The sequence below is a fragment of the Hydra viridissima genome, unplaced genomic scaffold (assembly GCF_058129835.1).
Source record: "Hydra viridissima isolate aposymbiotic clone 2 unplaced genomic scaffold, HvirCarnegie_v1 scaffold_13, whole genome shotgun sequence".
NCBI classification, from domain to species: Eukaryota; Metazoa; Cnidaria; class Hydrozoa; order Anthoathecata; family Hydridae; genus Hydra; species Hydra viridissima.
The window spans coordinates 2,465,456-2,486,305 of NW_028324312.1; the positions used below are offsets into that span (position 1 = coordinate 2,465,456).

General features: G+C 28.4%; 1 protein-coding gene across 2 annotated transcripts; it reads left to right on the forward strand.

Moving 5' to 3' along the window:
- Window positions 1-272: 272 nt before the first annotated feature.
- On the forward strand, window positions 273-19,380 carry LOC145194814 (nuclear pore membrane glycoprotein 210-like). Of its 2 annotated transcripts, none has more exons than XM_090070735.1 (37): window positions 273-508; window positions 954-1,117; window positions 1,301-1,432; window positions 1,627-1,720; window positions 1,944-2,007; window positions 2,491-2,577; window positions 3,278-3,407; window positions 3,486-3,614; window positions 3,755-3,823; window positions 4,583-4,689; window positions 4,768-4,902; window positions 5,063-5,206; window positions 5,290-5,548; window positions 6,274-6,372; window positions 6,564-6,700; window positions 6,937-7,232; window positions 7,575-7,683; window positions 9,480-9,678; window positions 9,786-9,865; window positions 9,998-10,102; window positions 10,459-10,557; window positions 10,671-10,799; window positions 11,050-11,180; window positions 11,355-11,496; window positions 11,759-11,821; window positions 12,233-12,409; window positions 12,846-12,926; window positions 13,095-13,223; window positions 13,317-13,472; window positions 13,553-13,638; window positions 13,787-13,967; window positions 16,836-17,008; window positions 17,178-17,262; window positions 17,370-17,496; window positions 17,656-17,783; window positions 17,876-18,364; window positions 18,524-19,380. In XM_090070735.1, exons 1-37 carry the CDS (start codon window positions 309-311, stop codon window positions 19,034-19,036), a joined length of 5,628 nt encoding a protein of 1,875 aa, XP_089926861.1. In that variant the 5' UTR covers window positions 273-308; the 3' UTR covers window positions 19,037-19,380. The 2 variants fall into 2 exon arrangements, with proteins under 2 accessions (XP_089926861.1, XP_089926863.1); XM_090070737.1 differs by having other exon boundaries at window positions 298-553.
- Window positions 19,381-20,850: the final 1,470 nt, after the last annotated feature.

Sequence of the window (20,850 nt, forward strand, 5' to 3'; positions counted from 1 at the left end):
ATTCTGCTATGAGAAAAGAAATGGTTATTAACACTTATTGTGCCCTAAGGTTAAAAATAGAGAATTTTTCTTGTAAAGCTAGCTTAAGTTTAAATCGTTTTGAAAGAGTTCTTTAACGTAAGTTTTTGACTTTTATAGTTAAAAAGAATTCTCAGGTTAATTTGAAGTATTTACATTTTTCCAGTGGATGATGTAAACTAACAGAAATCTTTAATCTGATAAAATCGGTACAAACGCCCCTCTTAATTTATATTTAAAAGAACTTAAATTAAGAGGGGGGTTTGTGCCGTTAGAAATGGCCTATTATAATGGTGTGTTTTGAGCATGCACATGTAATGGCGGGAAAGAGTGTTCTGATCTGCCTCGTACTAGTTGGCTTTTTCCAAATATTTCAGTGCAGCCAACATGAAAATACTTTAAATGTGCCTCAAATTCTCCTTCCATATGTAACAAAAGAATCAAAACCAACAACCTTTGTTTTAAAAGCTTACAAAGGCTGTTTCCGATGGTGAGAATCTGATAGTTGTTTTAAGGTTCTGGAATGTAAAGCTGGGTATATAATTTTGTTATATGTGACGTGTCGGGAAATTTGTATACTCCAATAAATTTATTTGAAATAGACTCGTAGTTGCTTTCTGTAGTGTAGTTTTAGAAATGAGTTCCCTATCTGAATATTGTTACAAGTATTATTAAAAAAAAAAAATTTTAATTGCATTAGGTATAAATCCAGATAAAAATGCAAGACATTTCTATATCCAGATATATACCTATTCTGACACATGATGAGACTTAAGATGTTTTTCAGCTTCTATAAAAAATGAAAAAAATTAAAGCTAAATAAGCGATTAAAATTTTAACTACTCTCTGAAAAACCTCTTTCCTGTGTAATGTTTCTTTTTTAGTTATAGTTAATGGTTTAATCCAGATAATTAGTAATAGGCTGTTTCTTTTAGGACTTCTACCAAGCCAAACATTGCTTCTGTTTTACCTATCAATGACAAACTAAATACTACATCATCTGAAGATGAAGATAGTTTGTGTTCTCAAGGTGCTCTTGTTACTGTAGAGCTAAAAACTCCAGATGAAGATTCTACTGTGATATTAGCAGAAGAAGATGGTTAGTTGTTTTTCAGTTCAGTTGTTAGAGAAACATGAATAGGGATTTTATTAGCAATGTTTTTAGAGAAAAATAAAAAGGGGCTTTATCTATTTTCTGAATTGAAAACAGAATTAAGAAAAGTTGTAGTTTTTTTAGTACTGTTAAATTCTTGTTCATAGTTTATTTATTCTTGTGTTTCAGGCACTGGTTTAACTCTTCGATGTGATGTTTTTGTGGATTCTATTCATAACATTGAAATAGCAACCACTACACGAGAACTTTTACTTGGAGAATCACCAGAAGTATTTGATGTTTATGCATATGATAAAGAAGGTGCGTTTTTTGTCTTTGTTGTTAACTTGATCTTCTGTAATGAAAAAGTGATTTGGTTTCAATCATTGTTAGCTTAGATTAGTTTTAGGGAGTTTTTATTTTATATGTTAATTTTATGTAATATGTCTTAATATTAAGCTAATGCAGTAATCAATGCATTAAGATTGCATTACTTTAAATATTTTTCTTGCCAGGGAATTTGTTCTCTTCATTGGGTAGTCAAATATTTGAATGGAGCTTTTTACCAGCTTCTACTAACCAACAGGTTGATGCTCGACAAATTCTTAAGTAAGTGATATTCCTTAAGATAATTTTAAGAATTGATATTAAAAGCAACAGGTTAACATATTTTTTAGCCAAGATCTACCTTTGTTTTTTTTTTTTTAAAAAAAAAAACCTAAAAGTAACTAATAACTTAAAAATATCTCAAAATAGTACTATAACAAGTACCTTTTTTAGTTATGTTTTTAGGTATAAATATTTATTCTTTAAAAATAAATTTTTGCTTCAGACTTTTATGGTTTCAAGATTCTTCATATGATACTACACCAGAGATTTATTCTTTAGAAGAGCAGGTCTGAATTTTCTTTCTAAGTGTGATAATTGCAACTGTGTAACGTATGTTTGTGTAATGCACAGTATATCTACTGACTGAGTTGACAGACATTTCGCATTATTCATGAAGCAGATCTGATTATATATTTCTTATAGTAATAATGTTTTAGTTGAAAAAATTATTCAATCAACTAAAATCTTCAAATGCAATAGTAAATCTAATTTATTTAGTTCAAATCCACATAATTTTTTTAATTTTTGAAAAGGTTAAGGAAAGTTTTTTCTCTTTTTATATCAAAGCCACATAATTTTTTTTGCTACTTTTGCTATCAAATTATTTTAAATATTATTAACAAACAAAAAGTCTCTATAGTTGCTTTCATTGGCTCTAGAATTAGTGTGATTGTCTTTCCAATCATCTAACACTGGAAAGTCACAGACTGTACATAATGTGCAGATGGGCATTAAAACTGCTTGTTTTAACTTTGATGCATTGTTTTTAGCACAATCGAGGATGCAGTGCACTTGTGGAAAGTATAAGGACTGGAGAGGCAATTGTTTCTGCAAGACTTGCAGACCCAGAGTATAAGGTGATAAATTCTATTATATGTATATAATTTACTTTCATAAAGTTATTTAATATTTGATGAAATTATCTAAATGTTGAATTTTATGGTACATTTGCTTATAAGGTTTGTGATAAACACTTTCTCCCTCCATTAGTTTTAATCAAAGTGGTAAATTTTAATCTTCTCTTTCATTGCAGTTTAGGTTTTGAGAAAAAAAAGTTATGAAAAGTTTTGCATCTAATGTTTTTTCTGATGTACCTACTCTAACCATGCTTTTTTTTTTTTTTTTTTTTTTTCTACTTTTTAAAAACTTTTTCAAAAATTTATTTTTCAAAAACATACATCATGCATGCATTCACTTTTCTTTAAAAAATTGGTTATTAGTCTAGAATTTTAGTTAAAACAGTTATTATTCAACAAGGGAATAAACATCTCTTTTAGGGAGAAATAAAAAAGGCGAAGCAACTGCATTTTCAATAATTTTTTATGATGGTGTAAATGATCTGTTTTGTTTTTGTTTTTTTTTTGTCTTTTTTTAATTTGCTTTAAGTTAAAATCTTTTAAGTTATTAAAAACACCACAAAAATCATTAAACCCATTAAATGAATAAATATTGAGTTTATTCTTTTGAGGCTCCACAAATCATAGGTTTGTTTGTTTATGCAAGTGGTTGGTAGTTTTTTCACTTTACTTAATGTTATAATATTTTTTCAAATTTCAGCATGTTGAACCAACAAATGTCAAATTAACTGTGGTAGACAATGTTATGCTTTATCCATCAAACTCATACATTTTAGTGAACCAAGTTGTCAAGTTTAATGCACTTCAATTAAGGAGAGGTCATAAAAATGGTAAATTACTTTGTGTTGCAGCAGTTTTTTCAAAACTTTAATTACTTGTTTTTTAACATTTGCATACTTTTTTTTTAGACATTATATTACCTTCAGCTCAGTATACAGTTCAAATTTCAGACATCTCTATTATTCAGTTAAATAAACAAAATGCAAGTGTTACTGGGTTGAAGTTAGGTCTAGCAAAAGTCCAGTTGGTTGACAATAGTATCTTTTCAGTGAATTAAATATTATGCTCAGCAATTAATTAACAGGTGATGCATAAAACACATTTAAAATGAGGTTAAATGCAACAGAACAAGAAGCAAAAAAGAATTTTTAAAATTATACTTAACTTTATCAATAAGATATGGTTGATGCATTGTCAATTCGCTTACCTACAGCTTCAGTTCATGTTGTTGATCCTGGAAAGATAGGTAATATATCTGTATTAGCAAGTTAAAGAGGCTTAAGTTAAAGGTAATGATTATGCAGGAGAAGTAAGACAAACTTGACAATAATTTGATTTTTAAATGTCAATGAATGTAAAATATAAACATGCTTTAATGGGATTAATTATAATTGTGCTTTGATCCAGAATACAGATTTATTCAATATTTTATTGAATAATTTGCTGATGAAATTGCTGATGAAGAATTTAAACTTATTTAAAGAAACAAATGTTTTGATTTCTAAAATTTTCATTTAATTTATTATTTAGAAAAAAGACTTCAGCCTCTTTACATTCCCACCAAAAATATATTTTCAGAGTTCTTTAATTATGAAGTACAAAATTATTGTCCCTGTACTCTCTTTTACTGTCATCATTTACCTTTGTATATGTGGCTTTACATTTATCCAATAATCACGAACACAACCCTTGATCAACTTTATTGTGATTAATGTAAATATGATCACTTTACAAAAATTTGCTACAGCTGCAATTGCTATGATTACAATCATGGTTAACATACAATTACACTGATTGATGTGACTACTAATTTATTCAGATGTAATTAGTTATTAACTGGGTATTTAGATTTTGAACTATTGACAAATTAGTTTGTATTAATACTGCTTGATTTCTCTACTGATTGATTCCTAATACAAATTTTTGAAAAAAAAAATTGTTAAATAATCTACTTTTGTTTTTCATTTTATTTATTTTTTTTTTGTTTTCTTTCTTACTTAATTAGGATTTGCTGTACATCCTGGGAAACTTTGGCTGCTTCAAGTTGGTAAAGTTTATGAGTTATCAGTTCAGCTCTTTGACGATGAAGGAAACTCTATTCAAATAACTGATGTATGTGTAAAAATAACTGTAAATTATAGCCTTTTGAGACTAAGACTTGAAAATTATAAGTTTAATCTTTTATTTTAGAACACTATAATTGAATCAACATTACCAGATGAATATTTTAGCATAATAAATAAATCAAATAATGGTTCATATTTTCATGTACAAGCTAATGTGGTTGGAAAGACAGTAATGACTGCAAAGTTGTTAGGCATTCAGGTGAGTTTTCTCTAGGTTTAATTTTGATTGACATATTAATTGTACAACACAATGTTCACATTAATAAGTAGTCTTGAAAGTTAAATGATTATTGTTATTTCCTGGTTCACACTTTGATTTAACTAGAATTTAATTTAAAAACAGTTTCCATTAATTTTAGCATCTTTCACAAGGTCTTGTTAGAACAAAAAATATATATGGTGAGCAAGTCATTGAGATATATGATCCCATAGTTGTTACACCTGAAGTTGTTGTATTTCCTTGGGATCCAGAACATCCTCAACCTTACAGGTTTCAACTTCTGGTAAATAATATTCATTAATTAGCTCTTTTTTAACTTTGGCAAGTATTTGACGAATTATGTTATTTAAAAAAAATTATTTGAAGGTAAAAGGTGGCAGTGGAGGCTATTCATGGTCATCAATGAATAAAAGCATAGTTTCCGTTAATAATCGAGGGTTAATTTCCTCAGAAAATTTTGGAGAAGCCCAAATAAAAGTTAGAGACGTCCGCAATTTGAATCATTTTGGTCTCTCATTGATAAAGATTTTGCCACCAGAAGATATCATATTTTTAGATACTGTTGTGGAAGTAGAAGTTGGAAAGTTTATTGTACTACCAATAAATGTTTATGCAATTACTCAAGGTAAGTCCTCATATGTTATATGGCTAGACATTTTTTAATATTTTTTGTTTAACAACCACCTACTATTTTAGTTTGATCCTGTAAAGTTATCTGAGCGTTTTTATCAAATGTTAAATTATAAAAGACTTAATTCTAAAAGCATATAAAGATATCCAAAAATGGACAGGAATAATTGATGTAAGGATTTAAGAACAAGTAATGAATTGTAAATTAAGGTATTTATGACATGAATAGAATCTTATATAAACTTAATCATAAGAAAGTAATTTTACTCCACAAACTATTAAAATTATCTTGACAGGATTTAATAGGAAGAAATCTTATTAAATTTTTGTTAATAATTTTTAAAATTTAGTTTACTTTATTGAGCCAACCCTTTAACATCTCATTATTGCTAGTTATGTGAGTTTTAAAAGTCCAATATCTTTTCTAGACCAATTTTAAAAAAATTAAAATTTTAAATTAACTAAACCAAGAAAACTACTGAATATCTTTAAATAGTCTTTACCTTTATCTATATTGAAAGTGATTTATAGTTCTTTAAATATTATGATAAATTAAATTAAATATAATGAGTATAAATAATAAAAGTATAAATAATATGGGTAAAATTTACAAAACTTTTAAAATATTTTTTTTATTAAACCGCTATTTATAATTTGTTTTTGAACCATTGATGTGTCAAATTTTTACCATATTTATTCGATTATTACTTACATTCTTAGAAAAAGAAAAGCTTCCTTTCTCTGATTGCCGACGAATGCCACTGAAAACAACATTTTCTGATCCATCAGTGTTTAAATTAGCAGATTTGCAAAGTGAAAGTAACTCTTTTTTTTTTTTTAAATTTTTAGTTTTTAACAATTGTAATGTCTTAAATGTTTTTAAAAGTGGCTATGAAAGTTTTAAAAAGTTTTATGATACCTATAAGTAAGGTTTTCCAAGTTCTAACATTTAGGTTTAAAAAAATTTTTTTATGTTTTTTGATTCATGATTTTTAATTTTGTTCTGTTAGATCTTCCTCATCAAGGTTGCACCACTTTAACTTTGGAAGCTTTAAAAGTTGGTTATTCAACAGTAACAACTTCATATGTGCATTCAGATGTTGTGCTGCGTGCTACGATTGTTGTTGCTAGTTACAATCCAGTTAAGGTAGTTAAATCATTAACTTAGATATAATTGCTAATTAAATTAAAATTAGTTGCTAAACATAAGTTGATAAAGTCATTACAAATAGATTTGTGCAAAACTGACTTTCTCATCCTGTATATGTATTAATTTTGCTTTTATTGCAGAATTGTAATGTAAGCTGAATGCGAATGTATAGAATCTGGTGTATTCAGCTTATAGTAGATATTTTGACTGTGCTTATTTTCTTTTTATTATAGGTAGTTGATCCAGTTGAAATGGCTGTTGTTGTTATTGGTTCTACTAAGAGAATAGTAGCTACTGGTGGTCCCTTACCATGGGTGTTAGATCCCAGTCAGTATTTTGAGGTCATATCTGCTGAAGAAGAAGAATGGGTTGCAATCAAAGAGAAGATCCCAGAGAAGGAACTTACTTTAAATTATCATTTTTTTGATGTTACGTGTTTACAGATTGGAGAGCAGATTTTGACAATTGAAGTTGGAAATAAAATCACAATAAAGAATCAGTTTCCTGCAAAATCGAGTGCTTCAGCTAGGTAATATATTTTTCTTTTTTTAATAAGAGATAAATTAAGCAAGTATTCTTCTGTTTGATTGTTTGTTTTTTTAATAAATCACTGTACATACTCTTAAATATTTTAAATTTTTGCTTAAAGTGGCTTGGCTTTCATCTTATAAATCCTTTAGGCATTTAATTCAAATAACATATATATTAAAGTTCTTTAAGAATTCCACAAAGGAATATATAACAAAGTTAATACAAGTTTGTCTGCCCTTAATTTTATTATTTTCATTTTCTTAAACTTATAGAAAGTTTAATAAAGTTTGAATTAATTTAAACAATTAAGCAGTTTTTCTATTTAGCAGTTTACTTTTAGGTTCTCATGTTCACCACCAGCAACTTTGAGGCTGCTACCTTCTATCATTTTGCCAACTATTGATATGAAGACCAGAACTCTTGAAAGCTGTACTGATGAGTTTAAACGGGTGCATTTCTTTTAAAAATAAAACTTAACATATATTATGCCATTTCAAATTAAAAATGTTTCTGCATCAAATCAAATTGTGTATAGATTCAAAAATCAGTTGAGTATAAAATCAACTCTCAAATCACATTTTAGCATATGTGATTCCTCTCTTCTTAAGTATATAATAATAAGCTTTTCAAGGGTTATTAAAGTAATAAACCATAAATTGTACATTATTTATGGTCTGCTTTATTACCCTGCCTCTTACCCATTTATGCTTAAATTTATTTCCCTTTAAGCATGGTACTAATATCTGAATGTTTAAAAATACATATATATGATAAAGTATTAATGGTGTAAAACAGAAATCTGTGTAAGGAAAATGTTTTGTAGGAGAAACTTCTACACCTTTAAATTCAAGCACAAGAGACTCGTTAATTTTCTTCCTTTAAACTCCAATATACCTCAATATATACTTAGCAAATAAATTATGTTTTTTCTTCCTTTCTGCATTCTACCTCTACCTGTGGTGATAAGGTCGTTCTTTAAAAAAGTGCATGCTACCATTTTAAAAGCTGTTGCTGTTAGTGATGTTCCTGATTGTAATTTTGATGTTTTCACAATGGTACTCATTTACCACAAGTAGAACACAATTTTTGTTTAGCTGCTTTTGATCAACTCATCACATTTTCTTCTATAAAACTTCAATAAAACTACATAGCGTTAACTCCTAATTTTAATATAAGCAAATAAAAGACTTATTCAAACAGCTAAATTATAAAAAATTCAATTAGAGAAAAATAGTTAGTTAACAAATATTGTGTTGTTATAATTTTGATTACAAAACATTACTTTTTTTTAATATGGCTAACAATTTTTGTTAACATTTCTTATGATAATATTCAATTCATATTTCGAAGGTAGATAAATGTCCGTCTCTTGGAATAGGAAGCTCTCCTAAATTTGAGTTATAGATAAGAACTTGATTTATTGTAAGACTTTCCCTAAAAACCACATCAAATATTGGTTAGTATATCCCAAATTTAAATTAATCATTATGGAGCTTTAAATTTGCTTTAAGGAAAACTTTAGTACCAAAATATTATTAAGAAAAATATTCAAAAGGAAAAAAAAAGAAAACACTTCTCATTACTTACTGTAAAGCACTTAACCTCAAAACAAGCTAAATAACAGATAGTAGTGTTACATTGCTAAGTAACACTAGTTTTAACATAGAGCACAGAAGCTAATATTTTAACTAATAATAATTTTTTAATTTTTTGATTAGCAAAATAAATGTAAAATTTGATGGCATATTACTCTCCCAGATAGCTAAAAGAAATCAAAGGAAAGTCTTTCCCAGAATTACCTTGTTTAATTTCATTTAGTTCAAAAAATCATTTTTTTTTTCTTCTGAAGTATATCAAATACAGCTATTTAATAAATAAGACTATGTATTGTTCTGTACAATTAAAAACTGAGATTACTTTGTACACACCTCTTGTTTTTAACACTAGAATTACAGTATGATCAGTGCTGTTTATATAACTGGTGCTGAACTTCATAGCTAATACTAGAGAAAAACAATTTTGCATTTGGCATATATAGAAAGGTTTAAAATGCAGTTTTTTTGATATGACAAAAGAGAATTTGTTCCAAAGGATTCTCAAATCACAATTCTAACTTAGTTCTATTTGAATTTTAAAAATTTGCTGTGACCTAACATGGATAGACATATTGCTGTTAAATGTTAAAGTGTTTAGGTACCTAAAAAGTTTTGTGAAATATTCTTAATGTTTTTGAAATTTTTTAAAGATTCCTGTACGAAATAATCGAGAACTTCGTATTGATGTTTATGTTTATAACACAAATGGAATTCTTTTTGATGATTTTTCCTCATTGAAAATAAATTGGTCTATTGATAACACAGAAGCTGCAGCAATCAAGTCAAGTGAAACTAAAACAGAAGTAGTGCTGTTCGATTCAGATAAAAAAAAAAATGGAGGCACACATGGTAATTTTTTTTTATTTTTTACTTTTATCTTTTGATTTTCAACTGGTAAAATTTCTATATTTACTGCAGTGTAACTTATATCTAAAGTGAGATTATTTGATTTCTAGCATTTCAACTTGTCACCTTGTATTCTAAAACAGTGCCCTTAGTAGTAACTGCTACAATATTAGGTTATCTTCATTCAGAGGTATTTGTATTCCACTTAATATTTGTTACATTGATATCTGTTAAAAATGTATATTGTGTTGTTTAAAATTTTAATGTGCATAATTTTTTTTAAAGGTGTATATTAAAATGTAAGTTTAAAAAATTCTTCTAGATTCATTTAGCTGCTGCTATATCAGCAAAGCTTCCATTGATTCTTGTTCCTGAGCCCTCTCTCTCACCTATGTGGCAGAGTATATTTGCTCACTCATCAAATCAGGTATTTGTGGAAGATTTTGATATTACTTCTTGTGCTAAATCAGAAATAAGTGTATTTAATTATACTTTTATTTGATAAAAGCCTAATGGAATTAGTTAATTTATAGGTATAGCAAAAAAAAAATATGGTTGACAACATTATAGCCATAAAATGAAAACATTTCTTTAAAAGAAATGTTTATTGTTACAAATGAAACTATAAATTTTAAATTAAAAGTACAAATGCTTTTTATGATTAGGCATAAGTAATGTTTGCTCCTTCCACTTAATTATTCATTTAGTAATGCAGTATTCGAAAAATTCTTAAATCTTATATAAAGTTGCTTATTAATAGAGCTTTTGTACTTTTTTGTGTAGCTCAGCCTAAAGGTATCTGGCGGAACAAACAACTTCATAGCTAAGAGTAACAATCCACATCTAGCCAAGTTTCAATTTATTCCACCACATTCGATTCAGGTTTTTAGTATACTTTAGCTTGTATATTGATTTGTAATGAAAAATTTAGATACATTCCACAGTCAAAGTTCCTTTCTAATATATTTCAATATTTACATAACTGAAATATTTAGGTAACTCCAAATGAAGAAGGTAAGCTGGTTATATTTTTGCATGATGCATGCCTTGACGCAGAAATGCCTGCTGAAGCCCGCGTGCTGCTGTCTGATGTTTATGCATTGCAACTTTTAGTCAGTGATAAGGCAAGTTTTTTTCTTAAGATTTTTTTCTTCTAATATTTGCTTTATAGTGATTTTTTTCAACCCCCCAAACTTTTTTTTGTAATGATGTAACATCTGGAGAACAAAAAGATTAAATTAGTTAAGCCTATCTTAATTAGATTTTTTTTCTTCTAAATTTTGCTTAAATTTTCTATTTTTTTTATTACATTTGTATAAATATTTAATTTGTAATGTTAACATCAACATAATGTTTTTAGTTGTTAATTTGCAGGTTGAATTAGATCAAAAGATTACCTCTAAATGTCATGCGCTTGATATGGATGGAAATATTTTAAATGTTGTAGATATAACTAGCAAGCTTAACTTACAATTGAAATCTACATCAGACATTCTGGATATTGAGTAAATGAATATTTTTGTTTTGCTATCTGTTAAATACTTTGATTGCTTGTTTGTATGTTAGTTTGTTAAAAACTTTGATGGCTTAATAAGATAAATGCTAAATTAGTATTAAGTGAATATATTTTACAGTTTTTCCTTTTTAATGGTTCTTTTTTTCTGTTCACCTTTTTATAGAAATGTTAAAAGAAATTCTGGTGTTTACAAAGCTGAAGCAATCTATAACTTGACTGGGAAATCTGCTGGAATCACAAGTTTAACTTGCGAAGCAATTAAGTTAAATGGTAATCCCATATCAAGCAAAACAAGTGAAGTGCAGGTTATTGAATCTTATCTTTTATGTTCCTGACCAAAATATTTGTATTAAACAGGTGAAATGTTAACAAAAAAATGAATAGAAAAAAAATCTAAAGTAAACACTAGAGTATCAATATCAAAAAATCATATATAATACTATAAATATCATAAAAATCATATATATATATATATATATATATAATACTATAAATAGTTGCATGCCAAATTTGAAGTTAACTATTTAGATTGCTGAATAAAAATTTTTAATTTCCATCTTCTTTCAGGTGTTCTCTGCAATTGAGCTGCAGCCAAAATATTTAAGACTTTTAGTTGGCTCACAATTTCAAGTATATTCTTTGTTTTTTATTTTTTGACTTTTTAAAGTTAAAAGTTTAATAACTACAATTTTCTTTTTTTTATGAAAGTTAACATTTATCCTTAGTTACAGCTTTTCAACTTTTTTTCAGCTTAAAATGTTTCTGTGTTAATAAAATTAATTACCTTTGTAAGCAACAACAGAAAAATGTGTCAAGTTAAAGTGATGGATTATGTTTTTTAATTCAATTCAGCTTTTAATTGCAATTCATCTTTTTAAACTGCTAAAACATTAAACTTTAGGTTTATGTTAAGGCTTTTTAATATATTAGCATGAAAATTAGAATAAGTTTTTCGGAAAACTTCTTTTTATCTTTATGCTTAACTTATGTATAATTTAATAATGATTCATTTGCGGAAAAAAAATCTATTAATTTTTACAGGTTTACAGTACAGGTGGTCCCAGACCTCATGCAGTTACTTTTTTTTCACTGGATAATACCACAGTTGCTGAAGTCTCTCAAAATGGACTTGTTTACTCCAAAGTTGTTGGTAAAACTACTTTGACAGGAATGTCACGAGGTTTTGATGCCTCAGGAAAAGATGTCATATATTCACAAGTAAGTTTTATGTGCAGTTAGCTTTTGCTAAATCTTAAAATTTTAAAAGTTTTTTTTTCCTTAAAATTTTTATTATTCTTAAATCAGATATTTTATATTCAAATAAAGTCAAAATAATGTTCTTTAAAAAGCTAATTGAATAATTTTAGTTTACTTTAAAAAGTAAAAATTACTAATGACACTATTAGAAGTAACTAAATCAAAACCCTTTCAGTTTTAGTTTTAGTTTTATGATTTATAAAACTTCTTAAGATATCTCATTTGAAGATAAGTTTTGATAACCAGGTACATAGTTGGCTACTAAGCAAAATATATAAATTACATAAATGTATCTGTATATAAATTTTATAATAACTGTATATAGTTGTATAATAATAATTATATGAACGTGTGTGTGTCAAGTGTTTACTTTAATTTTTTTAAACTTTTATTTTAGGATCAAACTTATATAACAGTTTTCCAATTAAAAGGTTTTAAGATTCTGCTCGGATCCCATCATATAGTGACAAATTCACAAGTGAGTTTTGTCTTAAGTATAAAATTTCTAATCATTGGTTGTACTATTACAAACAAATTGAGCTTAATGCTTTTATATATAGTATAATTAAAAATAAGCATATTTTAAATGTTTTTAAAATTTCTATTTTATATATGTGTGTATATATATGTACATTCATATATATAGATTGGTATTTTAAGTATTGGCTTAACTGATGAAGGTCCATTTACTTTTGCAACTTCTCAACCATATCTTCGCTTTCATTGGTCTACCAGTAACCACAAAATTGCCCTCATTGAATCAGTATATAAAGATGTGAGATATTTCTGTTTATTGTTTTAAATTTTGAAAAAGAATTGTGCATTTTCATTTTAAAGTTGTATAAAATTGTTCTGTTTTTGCATAAAGGCTGGAGTTGCTGTTACACAAGACTCTGACTTTAGAGCTGTTGTTCATACCTTTAATCCTGGACTTGTAACAATTAAGTTACGAGTTGAAGTATTGACCAACGACTTCCAACAAGTTACAGAACATGCGCATCTCGAAGACGAGCTTCAAATTCAAGTAAGATTTAGTTCATCTAGTTGTTTATTTCTTTATATCATAAGCAAGTTCAGTGTTTGAATACTGTATTCTTCTACCAGGTTTTACAAAAGCTGGAAATTTTGTATCCACTCAACTCTGAGCTTCTTCTGCCTCACAATGCAAAAGGAGTTATTAGAACAAATAGGTGATTTTTTTGGTCTAATCATAGATTGTAGTTCTATTTTAGGGGAATTTGTTTGGCTTCTATTTTTATTCAAACTAGTAATTTAAAGTTTTTTTTATTAATGTTTAATAATTTGCAAAGATTTTAAGCTTTTGTAATTTATTGCCAGAGATCCTCTGCCTATTACGAGCTACTCTTTGGTTAATTCTTGTGGTGACTACTTACAAAGTTTAATTCAAATCTCTTCTGGTGGTCATGTGACATCATTTTCATTATCTGGAACAGCAATTATTTTGATTACTGTTCATGAGGATTGTGGGTACAATCAAACAATTTTTGTTAAAGTTGAGGTAAAAGAGTTTATAAATTTTTACTTAATTTACAGTTAAAATAAAAAATATAAAATCCTCTGCACTATTGAACAACAGCAAAACATTTCATGTAGTTTATTGACAATCATGTTATTGCTTTCTCTAGCCAGTGTTATCTTTTTTCGACAAATCTATTTCAAATTTCATCAAATATTTAAATGAGTTAAGGAGAATAGGGTAGACCAAGATATTTTATCCTGCTTTTTTTTCTTTGATTCCTAACTTTTTTTGTTTTTCATGTTTTATTCTGTTTCTTTATGGGAGAAGCTTAAACTATATATAATCAAAAAATTTATTCTTAAAAGTTTAATTTTGTTAACATATTTAAAATACTTTGTTAAAAATGATGTTTTTTTGGCCCATTACCCATAATTTGGGTAAATTGGCCTATGGATTGGGGCAGTTCAGTCCTCAAAACAATAAATAATTAAATTTGAGTTACAATTAAATATCAATGAACAATGGTTTTATCATAGCATTTAAAATATTTGGTCACAGATTAGTCGCTGTTTTCATCTAATTGGACTAGAAGATCATTATAGCACAAACTGTTATAAGATAGACCCTTGAGTTCTTTTTCTATGCAAGTCAAAATGGCAGCTTAAACACTGGATCCATTTTGCACCTGGAAGGCTGTTTGAGAAGGGTTTGAGGCATCTAAAACACAAAATATTCTTCCTATCTGCAATGTCACCTTCCTTATCTTTTTTGTTCTTTTTCTAGAGTAGTTAATAGTGCTTTAGTGCTGCCAGCAAGTAGATCTGCAGCTATTTTTATTGTAACAGAACTCTGGCAACCAAAATATTCTGTAAATCTTTTTTCAAAGGTATGAAATGAACCAAACATTATTGATATGTCATTAGTTTATAGGCATATTTAGCCATAGGTCATTTGTTTACCACACATCATGTGCTAAGTTAAACTTTTTAAAACAACTTTTTGATTTTTCTGCTGTAGACAACAACATATATATATATGCAAAGCAACTGACTTCTTTATGAGAAATGCTATAGTATATGTTACTTTTACAAGGTATTGCTCATGTGAGTCTTCCTGCTCAGGTTCAAACACCCTGAAAAAAAGAGAATGACCCTACACATTACTTAAACTTTCTTCTTAATTACTCGAGTTGTGGTATTTGATATTGAACCATAAGTGCATGGGCCTTTACTTATGCTATAGAAATAAACTATCAAATTCAAATCAGTATCTAAACTATGCTATACTATATCTCTTAGTGTAGTAGTTTCTTCATTAACTTTATCAGGCATTTCAACAGTAGCATCAACCTGGCATTCCTTGTTATTATCAAAATACGGAGGAATCATTTTGTTCTTATGAATTATCTCAGTTTGAACTGAAGTATTCGAAGCAGAAGATAATTGTACTTAATGTAATACCTTTCTAAAGTCTTTTGTGGTATTTTGAACTTCGTAATAACTTTTTAATTGATCTTTCATAATTTGTAGGTTGTATTACTACAAGTAAATTTGTCTCCTACAACACTTGTAAACATAGTTTTACACTATTTTCAGGTAGATCTAAAAATATATTAGAAGTATAAAGTAGAGTTGCAGCTAAACTTCAAATACTTTTTACATTTTACTTTTTTTAGTATTTTACATATTATTTACATTTTTAAAAGCATATACATTGTTTACTTTATTTAAAATGAAATATTTTGTATACATACACACACACACACATACATGCATACATACATACATACATACATACATACATACATACATACATACATACATACATACATACATACATACATACATACATACATACATACATACATACATACATACATACATACATACATACATACATATGCATACATGTCATCCAAAACATAAGCAACTAAATAATAAATTTTATTTTTTCAATTTCAATTATTGAATACAACAATTGTTTTAAAAAAATACTCTTTAAATGGAATCAAGTTGCTATCATTACATATAAAGAAAAAATTTGTATGTAATACAACTACCTTAAAATGAATAAATATGTTGTTTTGTATGTATTTATATTTTTATATAAAAAATGTGGTCCTTCAAAACAATAATTACTTTGTAAAATGCTCTATTCTAACTGTAAAAAAATGGTTAAATGTTTGATTTTGTGGTTGGTGTCATTATTAGGAGTGATATTGACTTTAGATCATATTTTGCAATATTTTTGTGTAAGAAGTTTAGAACATAAAAGTAGGTTTCCATGCAAAACATGTTTTACTGACAGAGAAGTTGTTCATCATGTCAAGTAAAAATTTGCTTTTACTTTTCCAGAATAAACTGTGTTAAGACATCTTTGATACTTCTGAGGAATGAGGGGAGAACTCTTCCGATCACACCCTTGATTCCTAGTATGCCAAGTGCATAGTCTGTGAACTGACTAAAGGGCCAACATGCCCAGTCTACCCTATATGAATTAGTCACATCCTCTAATGAGTTATACTAATAGCTTAGCAGTGATCTTATTCAAAGCAAATTTCAATTCACCTTGAGTGAAGCAGAAAAGGTGCTAAATTGCATCAGCTGACAGAGTCAACTGCAAATTTCATTATCTTTCTAATTTTATTTGTTGAGGTTTAATTATACTCATATTAAACATCATTCTCTAAGTAAATTTCTCAGCTACAATTATTCAGCTCGGGTTTTTCTGACTCTCAGAGTTTTTTTTCTTTTGTTAAATGTAAAAAATGTTTTGGTTTATGTTACTGATGACCAAACATAGATAATATTTTTTTTATGATACTTCCTCTATTTAGTTCCCTATATTTTAGCTCCCTACTTTATATTTGGCAATAAATTTATATAATTGAAATTATGCTAATTTCAGGTGAAGCCCGTATCTACTATATCTCTTCAGTTGTTATCAAATTTTGTCATCTCAAATGGTGAGCGACCTACATTTCCTATTGGTTCAAATATTTTGTTTGTAGTGCAATTACATGATAATATTGCAAGAAAGTTTGATGTTGCTACAATCCCACTAAAACATAGAATCAGCAGGTAAAAATATGTTAGTTATGTAAAATACAGCTAATTTGTTCTAATTTATTTTCTTCATGCTATATTAGTTAAATATAGATAAGGTATTGGGTTGTTGACTGCTTCCTTTTTTGCTGGGTTTAAGAGCAAAAAATAATAAAATGACAGTAGTAGTTTTCCTATTTTTTAGATCAGATATCATTCATGTGATTCCAAATCCTGAAAATGCTACATTTACACTCAGAACTACAAGTGTAGGCGAAGTCATTATGAAAGTAGGCTCTAGTTATTGTTGATATAATTACTAGAGATTTGAAATAATTAAAAAAACTACCAATCATTTAAATGTAAAGACAATCCAGAGTTTACTATAATGGTTTAGGTTTGGGATGATGGCAATCCTTCATTGTCTGATTACATTCGTGTAAGAGTAACTGAAGGAATAGTTCCAGCTAAAATTCAACTTACTTTGGGTAATGCTTTTTGTTTCCGGAGCAACATCTTAGTCGGTAAGTGACTTTTACAAATTCGTGTTATAAATCCCTTGTAACCTTTTTAATTTGAATGAAGTTTGCTAATTTTATATAACCATTAAAAAGTTTTAATTTAGTTTTAACTTCAATTGACGACAACTTTTTTTTGTTGTTGCTTTTTATTTTAAATTATAGAAAAGGGCTGGTGGAGCGCTTCTAGTGGGTTGATATCAATTGATCGCCAGTCAGGTGCTGCCGTAGGGGTAAATACGGGTACCGCCATGATCTACTACAGTGATGAATCTTTTAGTACATATGCAGAGGTTTGCGAAGAATTTTTATCATATAATTCATCAAAATTCAATATTGGTTTTAAAGTTTTATTTTAACATAGATGAATTTCCCGATCTTTTAGGTTACTGTTGTAGCGCCTAATACCCCTCCGTACATAGCAGAAGATAGCTATCTCTTCTTATCTAACGGCCATCAAAAATCTTTTCGCATTATGGTAGACAATAGTATAACGCATAAGCATTACTGTTCTGAAAATCTTTCATTTGATGTTCATTCGCCTTTTAAATGCAGTGCGAAGTGGAAGGAGGGTACCGATAATATTAATGATGTGTTCACTATTGAATCAATCTACAAAAATGGCGAACCGTTATGCGTGTTTTCTCCGCGCGTTTTAAGTCCTGCGCTCATGAAGTCTTTCTGTACTAGTGATAGAGTGATTATACTGATAGTTGATATTAGCGACGGTCGGCATTTGCAATCTTCTGCTCCTTTGGAAATCAGATTTGCACCAGAAGTATATATCAACACTAAAGAAATATTCTTAAGTACCGTGCACAAAGCTGAGGTTGTTGAAATATATGGATCGCAATCACAGTTATCTGGCCTAAAGGTAGCTCTTAAGGTTTTGTATCTTTTCATATAGTAGCAACACCAAAATACTTTGACTAATTCTTATTATAATTCGTCATTAAATTTGCAGGAGAATAATATAATAGAGAAACAAATGTTGCACAAAATACGTATATTGTACTTTATTTTTATTTTTCAGTTAGTAAATATTCCATCTTTCATCAACGTTGAACGATTGCTCTCCGTTGAATCTTCTCCTTACAAATTCGAAGTATCATTGAAAACTCCTATAAAATCAGACACGAACACTTCGATAACATTTTACAATCCTATCACTACAAGCAATTCAGTTGTTTCTATACACGTTAAAGGAGAAATTGATGTTAAATATACAACATATACGTCAGATGTCCACACGCCTTCGTGGAATAGAAAGATTAGTGACTTTTTTGAACAGAGCAGTGTTTTGGTTGTCAGTTATACCATAGTTTTAGCCACTATTATACTTCTAATCGTTATTTATCACTTTTTCTGGAAAGAACGTTATGTTGCTGCACTAACGCCTATAACGTATGCCAATTCGCCATATCTTGTGCAAAATTCCCCGCCACCTTATCAGTATAGCCCGACATTTCAAAACCGAACTCCCGGATCCTACGGACCAACAAAAAAGAGCACCCCTCAAAGAACTTTGTTCAGTGTGTCTCAGTAAGAAAATTATTTTTTAGTTCTTGTTACTAAAGCCTAAAATATTCTCAACACAAGCGCTTAACAAAAACAGTTCATACAGCAGTTAAAGTTGCGTTAAGTTTAGATTTTAGAAATTACAAATTCGAAGGAGAAACCCAGGTAAGATGCAGATTAAAGTTGGCTGGTTAACTTGGTCCGCTTCAAACTATTTGTTTTACCAAGCTTAAACATTTCACCGCAACAAGTTCATGATTAAAGTGCTTGAAAACAGGAAAACATTTTTTATGAAGTTTTTTTATTGTTAAGTGTTTTGCTCATTAGTTTTGTAATTAAAAGAAGTATAAACTGATAAATTACATCGTCCCATCACGAAATATTTAATGTAGGTTCATAATTAAAAGAATTGTAAACTGATACATCGTCCCATCACGAAATATTTATTATAGGTTCGTAATTAACAGAAGTATAAACTGGTACATTACATCGTCCCACCACAAAATATTTATTGTAGGTTCGTAATTAAAAGAAGTATAAATTGATACATTGACTCGTCAAGAAATAGTTCTACGTTGGTAAAGCAGGAATTCAAATGTAAAATTAGTATGTACCCAGCAAGCACACGTTGATCAACGTTATTTCAACGTTATTTCAACGTTGTATGCTTGCTGGGTATGAATCATTTATCTTTAACAACTGGATAGTGCTATTGATACATGAAAAAAATAAAATACGGTAGGCCACTCCAAAAAATGTCTAAAATCAGTATATTTATTGAATAATGGTTAAAAATATTTACAATTATATAAGTATTCAAAACATTTAAAATTAAACACTAATCACCAAACACTAACAATTTAAAACAATTTTTTCGGCGCGAAAGAATTTGGTTTGGGTTTTCAAAATAAGATATAGTTGCTCCGTTTCTCCCCAAGTACAGTTTTTCGCCACATTTAAAATGTAAATGTTGAAAATGAAAAAATATGGCGCAGCAAGGTAAAGATAACTGGATTTTCTGTAAGAGTGGCATGTAACTTTGACTTTTTAATTTAAACAAAATTAGAGAAGCGTCAACTTCTCCCTTTTTCTTGAATTTAAACTCTAAAGTGTTAAACCTCTCTTTGAAATCGCATAATATAAATGTGTCTTCCCAGTCAAAGGAAGCGTCACGTTTACCGAATGCCAAAACGACCGATTGAGTATCCTGAGAAAAAAAGTTGAGATAAATGTAGTTTCTGTCAAAAATTATTTGCAGCTACAGGAACACCACTCTTCTGAAGGCCCGATAAAAACTTCGTTCATAATATAGCCCTTGGTTTTAGTTTATTGGCTTTTTATAGTTTAAACCCTCGGATTTTCTGTGATTATACACTACCGCTCAAAAAGTACAGCTCTATCAGTGAATTTCAGTTGTTTTTTTTTATTAATTATGAATGTCTAGATTGTTATTTTCATTCAATTTTTTAAACTTGTCATTAAATACATGAAAATTCAAGATGTAACAGGTCATATTGTGGACCTGTTGTTAACTTTATCAAAACAAAGTTTGTTTAATGAATTTTACTATTGAATCACTATTAAAGTATTATTAAAGACGGGTGATTTCTTTTATTTCTCCCTATTATGGTTAACAAAGAAGAAGATGGTTTAGGACAGGTAGCTTATGACATTGCAAAAAAATTGAAATGTCTATCTAAATGAAATGTATTTATCTGCAAAACTTTTCCAGAAAAAAGGTGACAACTGCTTCCAGGCAGAGAACTATCGTTTCAATGCAGAGAATTATCTAATACATTTTTGCTTTGATTTATCATTGCGTCATTTCAGGCTGGCAAAAAA